The 20,969-nt window shown below is 34.3% G+C and overlaps 1 protein-coding gene across 1 annotated transcript in view; it reads right to left on the bottom strand.

The window, feature by feature from the left end:
- The window catches only part of LOC129241304 (serine/threonine-protein kinase BRSK2), a 64,242-nt gene that overhangs the window by 38,028 nt on the left and 5,245 nt on the right, over window positions 1-20,969 (bottom strand). The window contains exons 3-4 of the mRNA XM_054877554.1: window positions 9,416-9,642; window positions 6,738-6,888 (exon numbers count right to left, since the gene is read on the bottom strand). Of these exons, the coding sequence (XP_054733529.1) occupies window positions 6,738-6,888; window positions 9,416-9,642 (378 nt within the window). The remainder of the gene's footprint in view (window positions 1-6,737; window positions 6,889-9,415; window positions 9,643-20,969) is intronic.

The following is a 20,969-nucleotide window of genomic DNA, read 5'->3' as shown; positions in this document are numbered from 1 at the left end:
TGCGTGTACTTGTGCGGAAGCACCTAAAATTAAATATCCTTTTGTATTTGAAATGAAATATTCATGAACAGCTAAGCTCAAGCGGGTTTGGGAAATAAATGAGGGATTTTGTGCAAATTTATTAATATATTAATCTTGACAAGACTTTCTAGTTCGGCTGTAGCCATAAAATTGTAATCAATACGAAGCGAATAAAAAATTGGATACGGTAGAGGAAGCGGGACACTCGCATATGAGCGATAATTTGCTGTAAGCGAATTTAACTTTTGCTGGAATGGCACGAAGTCATCTTTAAAACCAAATAAATTCTTCGCTTTGTTTGCTGGCTTAAAAGGGCAACTTTAAGCTTCATTGCATGCCAAAAATATTCTTTGGGATTTTAATCAGAGGAATTCCAGACTCATCCATATAAGGAATACCACAGTGCGCGGGCGGGTAGGGTAATCTATATAGTGGTTATTTAAAAAAAAAAAAAAAAAAAACACAAAAACAATTGTGTTTTCATATACTACAATAGTATTATTGATTTATTTAACAGCACAAGCTTTCCTTTTACTTAAGGGCTCCTGGTGGTCTAAAATTATTAAAAAATCGATTTTTTGTTTTTTTCGGTATTTCGAAGGTATAGGCTTTTAAGAATATACAGTGAAATTTTTGGAAGGATATTCTCAGTATTTTCGATTCTACAGCCGTTTTAGCAGATGTAATCAGCTTCGTCACGCGGCCACTCTCAAAACTCTAAACTAAATTGTCTCGGAACGATTATTTCGGCCTGCTGTTGTCAAAAAAAAAAAAAACTGTTCAACCGGATCGTTTATTAAAAAACTGATAAAAACCGATTTTTGAGTGTCAAATTCAAAATCGCGCCATTTTGTCAATTTTTTTATTATTTTTTTGAAAAGAAATTCTTGCGCGTCGATGGACGAGTGAGAATGAGAGAAAAATTTCAAGGCCATGCCACGTTTCGGGCGAGAGAGAAAAAAGATATAACATAGAGGAAAATGAGAGAGACAGCTAAACCTTATATATATCTTAGATACGCTTTAGGTTATTTTCCCTGAGTTTTTCCTAGTGAGAAATAACACTGCCTACTTTTTGGCGCTTGTTTGTTGGTGCAAACTTGTAGGAAATATATTTTTGGTGCCTACTGTTTGGGGCGTTTTATGGTCCCAATTTTTTTGGCGTTGTTTTTTTGATGCCTACATTTTGGCGCTTATTTCTGTTTCCTGCCTAGTGCTTGTGCGTACTAAAAGTGCTATCCATTCCGGCGTCGGATTCATTGGTATTGCCTTGCGGTAATTTGTGCCGTTGCTGCGGTCCTGGAATCGCTGCGTTTGTGTGGGTGATAAACGCTCGAAGTAGTGTGTTTTGTTGCTACGGCTTGTGTCCGGCGTTTACCTGCACTGATCGACCCTTCTCCGTTTTTTGTAAATTCTGTCTATTTGTATTCTCTGCAAATGTTGTGAATTTATTTAGATATATATTCTTTCTCTCTCTCATTCTCTCTCGGGTTTCTCCCTCTTTCTTTGCCTGCCTTGAAAGGCACTTCTGTTATGTGTACTACGCTATACTCACTTTTTTTAGTAGCGAGACATAGGTACAGTCATACTGATTAATAAATTTTTTTGGTTTGTGTTTCAGATAAATAGAAGAGCCAAAATGGACAACACCGTCCAGGTCCCATTTTTCGGGAGGGTCAACTTCAGCGCCATTTTTTAAATTATTAAAATGAAACAAAAAAAAATTTAATTTAAATAAAGTTTTTCATTTTTTTTTATTGTAAAAAAAATCCTGAAAATACCCTAAATTTTTTAGCTCTAGACTACCGGGACCCCTTAAGTTAAGTTAGGTTTTTGTGTCAGTCGGCTTAGAGTAGCCAACTCACTTATACAAGTAGGTCCGTTGAGGTACCACTGTGTAACTCGAGAACCTTGCTCTTCATTTTTCACGGTACCAGTTACACTCTCTTATAAAGCCCAGGATAGGTTTTATCCCAACACCGGATAGTTCCGTACCAGAGTCAGAAAACACTCTTTTCCTAACAACCTTGCCCTACTCCTAGCTAAGGCTGGGCAATTACAGTGGAAGTGCTTTACAATTTCTTTATCTTCCTCATCTGTACAACTTCTGCAGTATTCATGCGAAAATACTCTTAGCCTAGAAGAGTGCATACTTAACAGCCAATGAGAGGAAACCTTCTCTCTTGAGAGGTTGAACTATTTTCCGGACGTTTTCTTATCTATTTGCGGCCAAATTAGCTTGGTTGTTACTCCAGTATTACCCTCCTGAAGAATATTATTTTTCATCTTTAATTTCCAAGTTGCCATAATCCAAATCCAATATTGTCTCTGTTTTCAAACAGTGGAAGATTCGTATCCTTTCTGGATAGTTCACGTGCCTTGCAATTTCCTTCAATCTCTCTATGTACCAGAGCCCATATAAGACTGACCTTGAAGACTGTGCTAATATTATTTAGAGCTGCCAGGCATTTTGATCTCTGATCTTAGTATAACTGCCTCCATTGATTTCATGTCCGCTTGGCTGTCCGAGAAGACATTTGTCGTAGTTCTTGTTACGGCGTGTGTGTTACGGTACACATTTACCTCCTTTATGACTAAGACTTCTGTCTAGTAGACGCCACAGTAGTGCGGAAGTCGGGCATATAATTCAAGTCCTAATTCTTTTGAAAAAAATTTAAAAAACTTGATTTCTTCTCTTCTCCATGCTCTTTGAGTTTGCCATTCTCTACTTGACGGGATGCAAGTCTTGAAGAGCCTGTCGACGAGAAAGGGTAGTCAATTTAGTAGTTATAACTACTCATAGTATGTAGTATGGAAGCGTGACCGAACCGCACCGGTGATGCATAAAAATGCAGCTCTTTGTACTTTGCCCAGCAGTTTTGTATAACTTCCCCTGTCTTCTACAAGTATTCCATATAGTAAAATAGCCGAAACTACCGGAGTGTAAAGCCAATGTGTGAGACGAGGTGTTAATCCCCATTTGATTCCGACTGCTTTTTTGCATGTGTTCAATGTAATGATGGCCTTTTGAATCCTATTCGCATCATTAGTCCTAAGTATTTGACATTCTCTTTCAAAAGAAACTCCACACTTTTGAAAATGAGCGGGTAGGCTGTGGGCAAACTATGTTTCCTTGTAAAGGGAATTAGTTCAGTTTTATCGGAGCTTATTCCGAGTCCCCTACTCTCTATCCCAATATTTATGAAACACGATTTAATTCATGTGGCCATCTCGGCTGGCTCCGCTGTAGTTCATCGTGTTAAAGCGGTTTTCCAAGACCTCAAAACAAAAGCCGAAAGACTTCAAATCCCAGTTCGGAAGTGATCAATTGACATCGTCGAGACAGTTGATAACGCGAAGAGGATGAAGAGATCTAAGAGGCCAATATCAGATCGTAAACCGGCATTCAACGAATTCGACAGAATCAGCTGATAGGCTGACGTAATAGGGGATGTAAAGGGTTTTTCAATAAGGGCGGGTAGATGTTGAAATCGTCAATCGTGGCGTTTGCCGTCCTGCTGGAACCACTTGCCGTCTAGGTTCATATGGTTCAATATGGGCCATAAGAAATTGGTTATCATCGTTGTGTAGCGCTCGCTGTTGACGGTGACCGCCTCATCAACGTCGTTTTCAAAAAAGTACGGACCAATGACGCCGCCGGCCTAAAATCCACACCAAACGGTAACTTTTTGAGGATGCATTATCACCTGGTGAACCTCGTGTGGATTGGTGTCATCCCATATACGGCAATTTTGTTTGTTAACACAACCATTCATCCAAAAATGCGCCTGGTCACTAAAGATGATTTTTCGCCCAAAACTGGGGTTCTCTTCCAAACGATTCGTCCCAGTCAGCGAACAAACGGCGTTGTCTATGGTCATGAACTTTGAGCTCCTGTGTCAGTTGGATCTTGTACGGGTGTAGGCCCAAGTCCCGACGCAAAATTCGCCAAGTTGAAGTCTGCGAAAGGCCAAGTTCTTGTGCACGGCGAGGAATAGACTGCTTCGGGTTCTGCTGTACACTTTCTCGGACCGCGGCAATGTTCTCGTCTGATCTTGCGTTCCTTGAACGTACGGGTGTTGGCTGATTGTTTACTGACCTGGTCGTCTCAAATTTGGCCACCAAACATTGAAGAGTCGACTTTGAAGGGCCTCCACGTCTACCGAAAAATGGGCGCAATGCGCGCAACGTTTGCGTTAATGAACACTCATTTTGATAATAAAGTTTTATCATTTGAACGTGCTGTTCAATCGTGTAACTTGCCATGATGATTTTGCATAAACAACTGAATAATAAACAAAAGATTTGACAGATATCACCAAAACAAAATGGCTGCCACAGGGTGCCTAAATCGACCCGCACCAATTGAAAAACCCTTTATTTCCGAAAAACGGGGATTGTGCTGGTGATATACGAACAAAAAAACATTACAGTATTCGCTTATATTGCTTGATGAGTGTCTAAATTCGTGAGAAATGGGCGGCTGTATTCGACTGCCGAGCGCCCGGTGGCGCGGCAGACGGAGTTGCAAGCGCAATACCATAGTTAATGGCTAACCCTGGAAAATCTATCATTTTTGATCACGAGTATCGAACTTGGCGCGCAAATAATTGATTATGGCATGGGCTTTGTGTATGGTGTGAAATCTTGCTGAAGCCAAAGATCGTCAAAGTCTTCAATTTCCGGTCTCAAAAATCATTTATCCATGCCTCTGTAGCGCTCTCGGTGGACTGGAGTGGCGTTGCCAGTAGCATATTCAAAGAAAAGAAAGGCGAATGATGTCACTACTCTAAAATCTACACCAAACTGTTACTGTTAGAGGATGCATTGGCTTCTCGACGATTACGTGCGAAGTTTCCGGTTCTTAAATGTGACTGTTTTGCTTGTTAAGTAATAGCGAGCCATAAAGCGGAATGCCTTTCTTCTATTCTCTTTTTTACTAAGAACCTTCAAAAGGTCTTCTACGTATTTTTTAAAACTAAATTTACCACTGTGGAATGAATGCAACCATTTCTTCCTTCAAGTTCATGTGGGACGCCCTTGTTTCCAGCATAATAGAAATACGCTCTTCTTCATTAAACGTCAGCCGTTTGCGCTACCTTGCAGAATAACGTACAAATTTGAAGTGTCTTAAAAATCGCGCTGATTTGTTTTGTTTTGGTTTTTGGAGACGGAATTGGGAATTTTCTCCCATATAACGAATGCTCGACAACTTTTTATGAACACTCGCCAGAAAAAAAATGTTTAAGTCAATGCGATTTTGACAAACCTCAAGTACTTTCTTACAAACAGATTTAATGGCCTAAAAATTTTTAAAGACATTTTCCCGATTAAAAAATTCTGATATTTGAAGGAAATTTGTTAATTTTTTTTTATTTATACGAATATCTAAGTTTGGATTTATTTCTGTGATTTTTGTAGTAGAATGCACCGTGTTTTTATTATATCTGAACGAGCAATTGATGATAAGAAATTAGTTGTATTATCGATGAAAAAATGTGTACTCAAAAATAATATTTTTTTATGAGAAATGTAAGATTCATAAAATAGTGATTATTTCTGATAGCAGCTCGCAAAACAACAATTTTGAGCTAAAAAATACCATTAGAAATATGACTTTTAGTTCTGATGAAAGAATTATAACCCGATACTTGATTTTATTTTCTGAACAATAAATAAAACTGAATTCAGAAAATCCTAATCATTATTGATCGCAAATTTTGAAATCTCTAAATATAGATTAAATTTATATCATTTGATATAATTCATAGCGATTCCTTAACAAATTTTAGTCGCTTGAGCTCCGAAGCAGGATAAATTTCACATGAGATCGATATTTTCACTTTCATTTCGTTTATTATTTAAAAAATTTTCACCGTCTTGCAGTCTCATCTTTTAATTATATCCTTTACACTTTAATAACCTATCAGCGAGATAATTAACTAATTAACAGTCCAAATAGTAGCATAGCACTCAGGTTCACCGTCAGATAAGTAGTAGTCGCTTTACAATGCTCGTGCAGTATTTGCTGTTAGCGGCGTTGGCAGTAGCAGCAAAGCGTGGCTTCGGCCTCATCAACGGAATTAGTCAGTAAGCGTTAACAATGGCGCCAGTATAAGCAAAGCACACATACATACATACCCACAAGCAATTTATACACATTTCATATACAGCCACACAAACATATGCACAATGCTTATTAGCACACCGAAGTACGCTACCACGGCCACTTTTGCTCTCATTTGGCATGCTGCAGTGGATCTTGCCACTTGTCCTTGCCCGCTCAACGCTATTGTTCAACGCTCAGTGCTCAACGTTGTTTCAACGCCCGTCTAAAATGCTTACAGACATACTCGCATAGATATTTGCACACTTTACATAGCTGCTTTGCCGGCCTGCAGCTGTTGCCAAAAGTGGTTTGCTTATGCGGGACAATATTTAACTTTAGGTAAAAACGGAAGCACCAAACTATACTCGCACGTAACTACTACATACAAACGAGTATGTACGTATTTGTGGCACTGCGCCAGTGTAGGGGATTGTGGAGCATTGGCAGGAAGCTGTTGCTAATCTGTATGCCTAAATCTCTGCAGCTAAATAATGCCAACACTCAACTACGAGCACTAGGCGATGGACTGTGTCATCATCATCAACGCTGCACAGATTTTCTAACTGAATACACACACACACACATACACATGCATACGATACACTTACCCTTATGACCTCGGGACATGCATAATGCGGTGATCCACATGAGGTTTCCAGCATTGAACCAGCCGGTTGCAGTGAAGCCATTCCGAAGTCGGCAATTTTGATGTTGTTCTTTTCGTCCAACAGCAAATTTTCGGGTTTCAAATCTCGATGACTGCAATGTATGAAGTAATAAAAGACGTGATGAAAAATGTACGTGTATTAGTAGGCAGGCAAGTGCATATGACATGTACATTTATGTATATGTATAGGTTAGATGGCTTGTAGATGGTGGAAGAAGATTACACGGAAAAGTTATTTAATGCTTGATGACGTGCCAAATTTGCTGGTTAGAAGAGTTTAGTTGGCAGAGCCACTGGGTGACAAAGCATTAATTGCTAGGGGATTTCTACAGCTAAATCGCATCTAAATTTAATAAAACAAATTAGAGAAAATCCCCTGAAATGACATTGAACTCAAAGCAATGAAACATAAAAGCATAAATTGAGTTTGGTTTGGCGTGACAAAGTGCGAAATTTTATTTTGTATAAAATAATAAATAATGAAATAAAAATAAGAAGAAAGCCTTTTAATCCAGCATTGGCAGTGTAGACCGAAAATTTGAATTAAGGGGCCAATGTTGAACAAAATCATATACTAGATGCTAAGGATTTCATATAGAAATATTTTATTTAGTTTTTACTAATTATTTTTTATTATTTATTCTTTAATCTGTGCTTTATTTGGCATTAAAATATCTTACTTATTTTATTTTTTATTAATAGAACGAAACGGAAAACACCAACAAAAAAAAACAAAAATAGAAAATTTTACATCAAAAATGTAGTCCTAACTATTTGCTTAAGCCTACATACCAAACATGTCTTGGTTAACATTTTGACGTCGAAATGTACTTTTGTATATTAGGTACTAAAAATTTTCGTATAAAAATTTCGTACTGCAATAGCTAATATAATTTGGAAGTGTTACAATTTTATTTATTTATCTATTTACATGAGTAATAATCATAAATAGTTATTTCACTAAAAATTTTACTAGAGCACTAGCCTTGGATTGCTTCGATTGTTAACTAGAAATTTAGTTCTATTTGTACTAAAGTTAACGTACCTATTTTTATGCTGTACTAAAGAATGCTCTACTGAAAATTTTGTTCTCAAATGATGGTCTAAATATTATTTTTAGCCCATGTACTAAATATTTCTTGAACTAAAAATTTTGTTCTAAAAATTATAGTCTAAGTATTAATTTTAGTCTGCATACTAAATATCTATATTCCTGACGTGTTGTACTAAAAATTTTCTTATACGAAATTTTCACTGAAATGAAAATATTAAGAGCGTAAAAATGATTTCCTCGAAAGAGTGTACTAAGCTCCACATGGGGGCGTCCACAAAAAGTATACGAATGCTCCACTCAAAATATTGTTCTAAAAATGATAGTCTAAATATTAGTTTTAGCCTAAATACTACACATTTATGCACGTAAAGTACTAAAATTTTTCTTATAGAAATGTCTTACTGAAATAACAACATGGATAGTGTAAAAATTATTTCCTGGAAATTAAGTTCTAAAAATTGTACTAAACTCTAAATATTGTTTTATCCTATGCACTACATATTTCTTGTACTAAAAATTTCGTTCTAAAAATAATGATCTACATATTATTTTTAGCCCAAATACTAAACATTTAAGTTCCTGACGTATTGTACTAAAATTTTTTTCATACTAAATTTTACTGAAATGTTAAAATATTGAGAGCGTAAAACTGATTCACTCGAAATTTAGTTTTAAAATTGTACTAAACTCCACACGAGGGCGTAAAAAAGATTTTTTTTAACTATTTATATATATATATAATTGGCGCGTACACCCTTTTTGGGTGTTTGGCCGAGCTCCTCCTCCTATTTGTGGTGTGCGTCTTGATGTTGTTCTACAAATGGAGAGACCTACAGTTTTAACCCGACTCCGAACGGTAGATATTTTTTATGAGGAGCTTTTTCATGGCAGGAATACCGTCGGAGGTTGGCCATTGCCTGCCGAAGGGCGACCGCTATTAGAAAAATGGTTCTCTTAATTTTGGTGTTTCACCGAGATTCGAACCAACGTTCTCTCTGTGAATTCCGAATGGTAGTACGCACCAACCCATTCGGTTACGGCGGCCGCCGTATATCACCTTTTACTATATCTAAAATTCTGAACGTAGACCGTATTTGTATTAAAAAATCTATACAACGACATTTGGCCAAAATTGTTACACTGGACTTTCAAAAAAGCCATTGCATTTTGCAACAAATGATCGACGAAAATGCATTAACATTAAAAAAAAAATTCTACATCTTTTTTCCAAAATTTGTGAATTAAATATATCAAATATTTATAATGCATTTCATTGCAAGCAAAGTGGATATTTGGATATTATAATGTATATTATCTAAATACTTAATACTTACATCTAACACCACTAAACATTTTTTTATTAAAGCCCAAGAATTATTTCTATGCCGCGGAAAGCAAAAGTAAAGCTTTTTGCGCTTAATTCTACTTTTCGAAAAGTGGCGCCCGAGCGCATCTGACATAACAAATTACAAAACAAAGAATTGCCACAAAAAGTTGATACACATTTTACTTATATATATGCATACATATTTACATAAATCATATTTTCCCCCCTTTCCACTTACCATATTGAATGTGAGTGGCAAAAATCCAGCGCGGATATTATTTGACGGAAAAATTTACGTGCCTCCTTCGGCGTCAGTCGGCCTTTTTTCACCAAATAGTCGAATAATTCACCACCCGAAACGTGTTCTAGTATTAAGTATAAATATTTTTTATTCTCATAGACATCGCTTAAGCCCAAGACGTGTGGATGATCAATCAATTTCATAATCGCAATTTCACGTTCCACCTAAAGAGTGAGAATGGAAAAGTCAAAGAAAAGTGAAGTTGTTAAAAACACAAATCTACTATATATGTGTATATAATATTGTGTAAAGGCGTAAGTGAGGCTGTATAGAAAAGCAAATAGTATGCGAAAATAAAATACTTAGCCAAAGTAAGTCCAAGTCAAACCAACGACTTCTTTGCTTCACTGCCACATAACACGACAGCGTCACTTGTATTTACTGTTCCTCTCCTTCTTTCCATTTGAATGGTAAATAGTTTGCGTGTATTTGCGAATATATTATATACCAGTTTAAGTGCGCGTACAACAGCTCAGTGCTGGTTTGTTTACATATTCGTTGTTTTTCGTTAAACAAAATCAAATTACTCTGATACTTTTTGTTTAATTTCATCCCATTTCGGTTTTTAAATATTTATTCGATAGTTAGTAGTTAAGCCATTGATTTTCATGGACACCAGCTTTGAGTTTCGCATTTTAATTAGCTTTCCATTTGTGCAGTGAACATATCCCTAATGGCCCCCAAATTGGCTTAATTACCTCGCAGTTTAATATTGGATGGTAGCCTATTTTCAGCCTCATTTACTTAATACAATTTATATTTGCTGAATTGAATGGGTTTTGCGTTGCAATTGAATTGCTACTGTGGCAAATTGGCTGCTCATTATAAGTAAATATATTATTGTGCTAATATTTTAGCCACAGATGCATTTCCAAAATTACCAGTTTACTGGTTTTATGTGGAGAAATTAATTTAAATTTGACACAAAGCTGTTTTACATTACAGCCAATTACAATTTAAAAATTATTGTAAATTGTTGGAAATATGTGTGCTCTTTTGGGGTAAGTAAAGGGTGGTTAAGTTTCAAGGGCCGGTGTTGATTTTGAATAAAATACAAGTTTTTTAGGAAATTATTGTCATTTCTCTTTATTATGTATTTATTATTGCCATTTCTCTAATATTGGTATGGCTCAATTACGTATGGAACAAAATATCGGCCAAATGGCCGCCATGGCCTCGGCGGCACACCTCCATTCCATGGTCCAAATTTTCGATGACGCTGAGGCATAATTGAGGTTCTATGTCGTTAATGTGCCGAATTATCTCATCCTTTAGCTCTTGAATTGTTGCTGGCTTATCGACGTACACCTTTTCTTTCAAATAACCCCAAAGAAAGAAGTCCAACGGTGTCGTTGACGTTTAGGTGTGGTTCACATTCAACATCGGCCCTTGAACCACCCTTTATATGATTTTTTTGTGATTGTGAACTATGTACAATTTTGTCAAATAGTATCAAAATATTGAAAAATTAGTTTACAGCAATTAAAAATAAGTAGATACGTGAAAAATAACCAAAAATATCAAATCAAAGTATGTAAAATATTTGTACTAAATAATATGTGTTAGAGATTATGTACCAAAAAGTTGTGTACTAAATTTCTACTAATAATTGTGTTATAGATATGCTGCCTGTTATAAATTTCGTAGTTTTTATTAAATATTATGACTGATAAAATTTGTGCGCAAATAAATGTAACCTGAGGTTTTGTAGGAAATTTTTGTTTGTAAATATGTGTATTAAAAATTTAGTGCTTTTTAGCACTAAACATTTAGTTCTTTTAGTACGAAAAATTTTGTACTTTTTAGTAATAAAAATTTAGTACTTTTTAGTGCTAAAAATTTAGTACTTTTTAGTAAATAGTACTTTTTACTAAATTTTAAAATTAATTAATTTTTACTACATTTTGTAATTTTTTTCATTTTTATTTCATAAATTATGTACTAAATGCTGAAAAATTAATTTCATTTCATAAAATTCGTTGAGTTGAGATATTAACATAAATTATTAGCCCAAAACATATGGTACAAAATCCCAATGCTAAATGTTTGAAACTACCAATTTTTTGCAAAGAAATATTGAAATTGCGTTGTTTTTGTTTTAAAAAAATTTACTAAAATAAGCACTCAAAATATCGTGGCACCAAAGCTTTAAAATTCTTTGTTTTATTAAAGACCCTGTAATAAGTAATTTGTCTTCTAAAGTTGTATCGCAAACTTGTTTCTAATTTTTAAAATTAAATATTAAATAAATCTGCGGCTTAGATTTTAAGCTAAAAATTTGTTATACGTTTAAGGTTATTTCAAATCTCTGGTGCAAATCGGGTATTACAGAAAAAGGAAAACAAAAAAGGTTTGATTTACTTGATTTTTGTTCATATTATTTAATTATGATAATATAAGATAATGTAATTGGAATTTGAGGAAGAAATTCCTAATCAGAACTGATATGCAAGCAATCTGTAATCATTTTTATCTATAAATTTTCATTTGGTTGGTCAAAAAAATAATTTACTTAAAATCTGTGCTAGAAACCTTATGCAAGTAATAGTATTCGAAAAAACTATAGCGAAAGTTTTAGTTTAAGAATTTTGTACTAAAAAAGAAACAAACAAATTTCTACCAAAGATAATTTAATTGAAGTCAAAGGTAAATAAAAATTGTGTACAAGTCTATAGTAGAAATGTTAAACTAAGAATTTTATATAATACCAAAAAATACATTACTCAAATCTGTGGTAAAAATTGTTGTACTAAATTAAAAATTGTTAATTAAGCATTAAAATCTGTGGTAAAACTTGTGTACTTAAAATAATATCCGACAAGTTAATGACACAAATTTCACACTAAGAATTTTCTGTAATAAAGTACTTTAATTCAAATCTGTGGTAAAAAATTTGCTGAAAACAAAGTCCAAAAAGTCTATGGAAAGAATTTTTTAACTTAAAACTTTGCATTAAAAATAAATAATAACACAGGCCAACAACCAAAAAACTTTTTCGATAATTTTAACTAATTACTTTGTAATTTGGTGTCCTGATTACGAAAAAAATTATGAAAAAGTTATATCACCCATCAATTTTTCACATTTTACAATTAAGTAAAAATAAAGTTTATGTACCAAAATGTATCGGATATATTTCACAGTCCTGCGAGGTACAGTTTCTAAAACGGCTATGGGTGTTTCTTGAAGGTTTTTTTTATGCTGAAAACGAATATGACCTTGAAAATGCTCCAGCACGTCAGGATTTTTGGCAATTTGGGGTTAAATAGTCAAAAAATGAAGATTTTGGCCACTTTTTTAATTTTTTTTTTAGCAAGGTAAAGTTTTTTTTTTAATTTTCCACAACGGCATCGCAAAGTACTAGTCTTCAGCTTTAAAATCCATTTTTAAAAATATTTTTCCGATTAATATAAAAAAAGTTATACTATTTTGAATTCGCCCTTTACAGGGGCGTTAGAGAGTTAGAAAGGTTGAATTTGCATATCTAAAAGTCTCCAATTCAAAATAGAAGAACTTTTTTATATTAATCGTAAAAATATTTTTAAAAAAGGACCTTAAAGCTAAAGAGTAGTACTTAAAAACAAACTTTACCTTGCTCAAAAAAAAAATTAAAAAAACGGCCAAAATCTGCATTATTTGACTATTTAACCTTAAATTGCCAAAAATTCTGACGTGCTGGAGCATTTTCAAGATGATATTCGTTTTCTGCATAAAAAAACCCTCAGGAAACACCCATAGCCGTTTTAGAAGCTGTAAAAAAGCGAGATTTCGCAGGCCTGTGTAATTAAAAAAAAATATAATAATGAAATACATACATTTTTCAAATATCGCTTTACGTTTAAAAGAAAATTGGTAAGTGTTCATAACTGTACTTACTACTGTGTCCAAAAAATAAGGTGACATTGTATTTATTTTGAAAATTCTTTATTTATTCTTCCAAATCAATTTCATCCCCTTCAAAGTAATCCCCTCCCGACACAATGCACTTATGCCAACGTTTTTTCCAATTTTCGAAACACTGGTTGTAGTCACTTTCCGGGATGGCCTTCAGTTCCGTCTTCGTTGCGGCTTGAATCTCCTCTATCGTGTCAAAACGGTGTCCCCGGAGCGGTCTTTTGAGCCTGCTGAACAGCCAGAAGTCGCACGGTGCCAGATCAGGTGAATACGGTGGTTGCGGAACGATATGGGTTGAGTTTTTGATGAAATGATCACGAATTACGAGTCCAAAAAATTCAATGTTTTCGGTACCAGTCGAGATTTGACGCGCTTGAGGCGCAAAACATCCTTCAAAATGGTATTGACTGAGCCTTTCGATATGCCAACATCATCAGCAAGGTCTCTAATCGTTAATCGACGGTTTTTCAACACCAAATCTTTGATTTGTTGGACGTGAGCTTCGTCAGTTGAGGTTGATGGTCGCCCAGGACGCTCTTCGTCTTCGACACGTTCACGACCGGCTTGGAACTCACTATACCACTTGTAAACATTTTTTTTAGACATAGCCTCATCACCAAAGGCTTTCTGCACCATCCTCAACGTATCCGAAAATTGATTCCGCAAACAAAATTTAATGCAAATTCTTTGCTCAACAAATTTCGACATTGCAAAAAACGAGAAACTCACTTTTAGCAGCTCACAAAACGACGCGTATCTCAAACAGTAAATGAATATTTCACATGAAATTTGACATAGATGTCACTCACAGTACTACCAACCTAAAAAAAAAAAGAATTCTCCTAATCCTTCAAAGCGCGCAGTTTAAAATCAAATGTCACCTTATTTTTTGGACACAGTAGTATAATGCAACATATCGGTCTGATAATTTATTTATTTACCAGAAATATAAATGTAACTATGATTATATTATAGAATTGACGCAACTTTTCAGCAGCAAACGCTAATCGGCCTAACGAACTACCAACAACAATCGATATTCCCAAGCGGTCTCCCATCCAAGTACTAACCGCGCCCGATGCTGCTTAATTTCTTTGATCGGATGATAGCCGATGCGTGCAGCGCGGTATAGTCATTGTTATTGTTTTGCTTGTCTTACTACATACATACAAGTTGTTTGTAATTAACGAAGACAGGCCGATATTCGTATGATAGCTACTAATGCTTTTCGTAATGGAATCTAATTATTTATAACGAATAATTTTATTTCTAATAAATAATAATTTTAATCTAATAATAACTAAATAACAAAGCGGTCCTCCATCTAAGTACTAACCGCACCCGATGCTGCTTAATTTCTTTGGACGGCCCAGAACCGATGTGTTTATCGTGGTATAAATCGTTGTTATTGTTTTGCTTGTACTACAACATACATACATGTAGTTTGCAATTAACGAGGGTAGACCGATAGTCTTAGCTACTACGCTCTTCGTAATGTAATATAATTACTTATAATTATATTTCTAATATGTTAAATAAATCATAAGAAAGATTTGCTTGTGATTCACAAATTTATAAAGGCATGTTTAACCAAGATTTGCTGCTTCAAATTTCTACTAAACATTTTCTAATACAAATTCTGGGTATTTGGTAGTAAAAGTTTTATTAAAAAAAATGTATTTTAATAAAGTTTTTATTAAAAGTTTAACTTTTAATACAAACTTTTTCTATTCACTATAATTACTGAAATCAGAGTAGAAAAACAACAAGTTATCTGCTGAAATACTCAAAAAATATTTTCGTCATCCCCCTTGGAGATGTTGAATAAGTATTTACAATTAACGAAAGTGATCCGACATCATTCATTGATTAACACCTCACAACTCATTTTCGATAAACACCCAAAACTCTACTGAACTTGTTTTTTCTTTTCACTTTTGCTTGCTTTACTCATGATTAATCAGCATCTGCTTATGCACATGTCAGACATTTATCCAGCTCTGTTTGTATTTGTATGTTGAAGTGTGTATTGCAGCAAAGTGCTCTCATTATTCTCTTCCGCTATTAAGCTACGAGCGAAATGAAACTACTTTCAATTAATAACTACTCAAAAAATAATTGATTCGAAACACCTATGAATAATGCAGAATGCAGCTGAGTAAGGAGGATGATGCCAAGTTGATGGTAAGTAAAATTTCCTGATAAAAATAGAAATGGTGTTCACATGGCGCTTGTTCATTCGTTAGTCAGTAGTCGCAACTGTTTTACGTGAATTTTGCTTTTATAATATTAACGAACAACCATAGTAGCGAGTAACAAAGTACCAATCCGTATAGTATAACTAGGCATCTTCTTCTAAGTCATCGCTTTTTGCCATTTCAATATATGAAGAAGAGCTCTTTCGTATATTTGACTACTTCCATTTTAAATCCGGATTCTGACCATTTTTTACGGAAACACAAAAGGTAAGATAATGAAATTTGATACCGTTACACAAATCGGATTGGCAAATGAACCATAGCACCTCCCCTACAAACTGAAACACCTCTATCAATTTTCTTATAGCTTCTCTGTTAAATCTTGATAAGCCCTTTTGATCGACCGCTGTTCCATTTCGGCCATGTCTGTCCGCTAAGTTCGCAATTTGAGGTTTTGGCAACTTGTATTTACCTTTTTGATGGTTTCCCTATCTATGAGTAGTTAGCAAGTGGCTATAGGCATAGTTATAAGCGTCTTATCCACTTGGAGATAATAGGTTAAGCGCAATATTTAATGCCTCTGTGGGCCCTGCAGATGCAAAGACTGTCCATTCTTTGTACATGTACTATGGGTTTTTTTGATATATAATATAACTTATCTAAAGCCAGCTACTTTGGCAGTGTCATGTCGTCCGAATGGATACAAACGCTTCGGCTCTGAAAATATTCGATGCGGTACCAGCTGGTGGTAGCAGAGGAACAGGAACGCCTCCTTTGCGTTGGAAAGATCAGGTAGAGAAGGACTTGAAAGAAACGACTAGCGTTCTTTGTTAAACGCGGGCAAAATCGCGTAAGCGGGTATCTCGCCAATTAAGAAGAGAAGAAAGCCGGCCACCATAATAGTATACTCTATGTTAGGATTGGTCTTACCATTGCCAATATACGATAGATGGGGAAAGACCCCAACTTATTAGCTGTTTACGAGAGTAGAGTGCTATTGTTGCTTGTTTTACTCTACTTTCGACATTTGACTTCTCACAGATCACGAATTATATTGTTTATTGGTAGACTAAATTGTGATAAGAAGAAACTTGAACAAAAATAAAATCAAATTGTAGTTTTGAGATTTACTCAGCGTTGAAAATTTTGTGGCATTGTTTATTAATGCCAAATACTTTGGCTCCTTAAAAATAGTCAAAAAATTGTTTCCAATAAATTTTGAACAGAAGAATAACATAATAATAAATAAATTCTTGGCGAAAAATATTTTTGTTTGAGTAAGTTTTATCCTAAAAAACTGTAAACAAAATTTTGAAGTAAGTTTTATCCTAAAAAATTAAAAAATTTTTTTTTATTTAATTTTAAAATTTACTCAATGTTAAAAATTTTTTTCATAGTTTATTATTCCGAAATATTTTTGGCTCTTTAAAAATTTTCAAAAAATTATTTCTCAAAAGTTTTCTAAAATTATTTCCCAAAAATTTTCTAAAATTATTTCCCAAAAATTTTGAACAAATTTTTGACTAACAAAATTTTTTTCGAAGCAAGTTTTAACCTAAAAAGTTAAAACAAAAAAAATTTTTAATTGTACAAAAAACCTAAACACCAAACTCAAATTTAAATTTTTTTTCAAATTTTTTTTAAATTTATTATGCTACATTCTACTTTATCTTTACTTGTTTCTTATGCTTCTTAATTGGAATGTCCTTGGAGCAAAAAACCAAAAAATGTTTAAGTAAGTTTTGCCCTAAAAAATTATACAATAATTTTTTTAAGTGCAAAATTTACTCAATGTTAAACATTTTGTTCATAGTTTCATAGTTAAAAATTAAAAAAAAATTATTTCCCAAAAATTTTCAAAAAATCTAAAAAAAAAAAAAAGTTCTAAGTTTTATCCTAAAAAATTTTAAGAAAATGTTTAAATAGTACAAAAAATCGAAATACCAAATCCCAAAATTAAATGTTTTTTTTTCAATATTTTTTAAATTTATTAGACTGCATTCTGCTTAATATTTACTTGTTTCTTATGCTACATGACCAAGAACATATTTTGCTTCTTAATTGCAATGCCCTTGGAGCAAAAATCAACTAATGTCAACATCACGAGCAAATTGGGAAAATGTGGCAGTAAGCCACACTTACGTTGGTAACACTTTTCAGGCACAAATAAAATAAAACAAGAATAGTTAAGTGACCATTGACAAGCAGTTACTCCTTTTGCACTGTTCACTTGTTTTCACTTTTTTCGTATTGTATTTCTGCATGCAGCAGCTAGTAAAAAAAAAAAAAATAAAAACAAATAAAAAATATCCTTCGCAGAGGCAAACAAAATAGCTCGCAATAATAAAGGACAGTTTTCTTAGTGCCTTAGGGTTTTAATCGTAAAATACTATTTTCGATTTTTCGTTTGTGCCACCCTAAAATAATTTAAAGTGCGGGCACAATGAAAAGCATTTGGCTTGGACCCATAAATAAATCTCAACCTAAGCCCAGGCTTAATTGACAACGATAACGTCTAATAGCTCAATCGATAGTAATAACAATAGCTTTGAATTCTTGCCTGTAACCCGTTTCTGATATTTTAAAAATTAGCATATCCCTCCAAGTATTATTCGCATTTTCCTGTTAGTAAACTTTTTTCCTTATTGACTTAACTTCCCTTTGATTTTGTTTTAATGTCCGGAGCATTTCTCTGCATTTTATTTTTAAATTAAATGTATTGAGGGCAGAAGGTCATTAACCTCAAATGCATAGCTATTACCACAAACAACAAAAACTGTGTAGCCAAATTAAAGCCCACTGCCCACTCACACATTCGTCTACTCTCACAATTCCCCATTTACTTATGTTTTTGTTTTCGCTTTTTTTATTATTCTCTGTATAGGAAAACACGTGTCACTAATGAAAATTTATATCCGTTTCGCATACAAGCAGCCCACCGAAACATAATAGTGTGCCCATAAAAAAACAAAGGAAAATGCAGACAAAGCAAAATCTAAAAAAAAAAACAATGAAACAACAAATATGCAGTACTAAACAAAAAGCCAAAAACAACCAGCCCAAGCATGAATAATTGTGCACAGAATACCCTTGAGAATACCAGCAAAAGTTTCAGGCTTTGGGTGCAAATAGCAATAAATAAAATATATTTCCGTTATGTGTGTAAATGTGTATGTGAAACAGTAAAAAAAGAGGGAAACATTTAAGCGATAATCGAAAAACTAGCCGAGCTCAATATGTTTGTGAACAAACAATCGCTGGTGAACCGCAGACAAATGGTGTGAGTGTGTGAGCAGGCGAGGGTCAAATTTGCCGATCGCGTGTGGCTGTCGATTTTCGGCCGGTAGGCAGGCTAACCGTTAAGCAGTAAGCAGATTGTAGGTAGGGTACACAAATACCTTTTTTTTATGTTTCTTTTTTTGCATAAAGACGTGAAAATAATAATGCATAGAATTGGGTATCGGGTGTCACAAGCAACTGATGGCTTTTGTTTTGCAGGCGCTTATTGAGAAGCGTAGCAGAAGATTGGGTGAAACGATAAAATCAAGGCTCGAGAAAAATACAAGAAAATTGTTCCACATAAAAGATACATTTCTCGAAAAAAGCAATTAAAATATTGTCAGTTTCGTCAAATAGAAGATGTAAGTTGAAATAATTTCTTACTAATTTTAGCAAGGGTAAGTAATAAAAGTCGTCCGGCGTAGCCGAATGGATTGATGCATGACTACCAATCGGAATTCGGAGAGAACGTCGGTTCGAATCTCCGTGAAATACCAAAATGAAAAAAAGTTTTTTCTAATAGCGGTCACCCCTCGGTAGGCAATGGCAAATCTCCGACTGTTTTTCTGCCAGGAAATAGCTCCTCATAAAAAATACCGGCTTAAAAATGCAGGTTCCTTCATTTGTGAAACGACAGCAAGACGCATGCCCCAAATGGGAGGAAGAGCTCGGTCAAATACCCAAAAAGGATGTAAGCGCCATTATATATATGTATATATATGCAACAAAGGGTCTTTCAAAAGTGACGCCCAGTGTCGGTAGTGCATAATTCCTAGACGCTACTTTTTCCATGTCGTCTGTGACGATTGTCAAGTAGACAGATGCACAATTTTACGCGACAGCGGAACCCGTCGAAAGTATTGTAATTTATTAATAAGAAAACGGTCGATTTTGAAGAACAACATATCACAAAATTCGTTATATTTTGGGTGGAAATAATCAAAAAAAAATTTGAAGAACCTGGATCTGCAGAGCATAAAAAAATCACTGGCAGACCAAAAACTAATATTCGTCGAATGAGTAGAGAATTCAAAGGCTGGTGAAAAAGTTTGAAAAACTTAATTTTTTCGAGAAGAGAAATGAGACTGAGGGATCAAAAAACTATACGTTCTGTTGAAAAGTGTTGCTGTGCAACCTTCAAAATCGGCTTTCTCAATAATTAGGCATTCATGAATCGACTGTTTGACGTATTTTTTCCGTAGGCCTGCTCAAGGTTGACAGTTAAGGGGGGAGCCTGATTTATAAGGTCAAAAAAATAAATTTTTTTCCCCGTTTTAAGCGATTCCTAGTATATTTCAGAATATTCGCACAAAGTTACAGAGCCTAATTCTCAATATTTCCGTAGATACAAAGCCAAAGGTAGGCGAGCGTTAGGTAGTTACGCTGTGACCGGACAGCTATAGTACAAACTTTATCTTCCTTTCTCGACTTTTCATTTTTATGATTTCTTTGAATTGGCGTACATGAATGAAAAAAAACTAATGAACCTTTTGAAATGAATCATAGCTTGTCCCCTTCAGTATTAATTCTCTTCTATTTGAACTAACAAAATAGATAAAAAAAATTTTTTCAAGATTTTTATACCAAGTTGAAGTGAATTTTTTTTTTTATAGAAAGGCATTTTTTTCTTTAAAACCTCCAAAAAGTTGAAATTTTGGAACTTCCCTCAGTTAGTTCATCTAGAATAAAAAATCATGATAATTAGAAATCCATTTGAATTGTTTGCTTTAGATAATAATTACGAGCTGTATCCTGTACGCCAGTTGGAAACTCCAGCGTTGCAGCGCTCTACTAATTTCTATGTTAAACATTTCTTTCAACTTATTTTAACCAGTACAAAAATTTTTTATACTTTTTAAATGTTCATTAAAAAATAGAAAAAACTTTGCAGTGCTAAATTAGTTTTTTCCTTAAAAAAAAAAATCGCAAAGAGATGCAATTTTTAGACCTCATAAACCAGGCTCCCCCTTAAATGATGTATTTAACTTTTCACATATAGGGTAGATACCTATGAAATGAGACTTTCAGCTATTTGTCCATATATGTCGCTAGGAGTAGTTTTAAACCTTCCCAAGTGTCTTGTTCTTTTCGTCTGTCATCTGTCAACAATATTCAGTTCA

The sequence above is a fragment of the Anastrepha obliqua genome, chromosome 3 (assembly GCF_027943255.1).
Source record: "Anastrepha obliqua isolate idAnaObli1 chromosome 3, idAnaObli1_1.0, whole genome shotgun sequence".
Taxonomy (NCBI): Eukaryota; Metazoa; Arthropoda; class Insecta; order Diptera; family Tephritidae; genus Anastrepha; species Anastrepha obliqua.
Note: the sequence above shows the minus strand (reverse complement) of the source record. Positions and strands in the feature narration are given on the sequence as shown.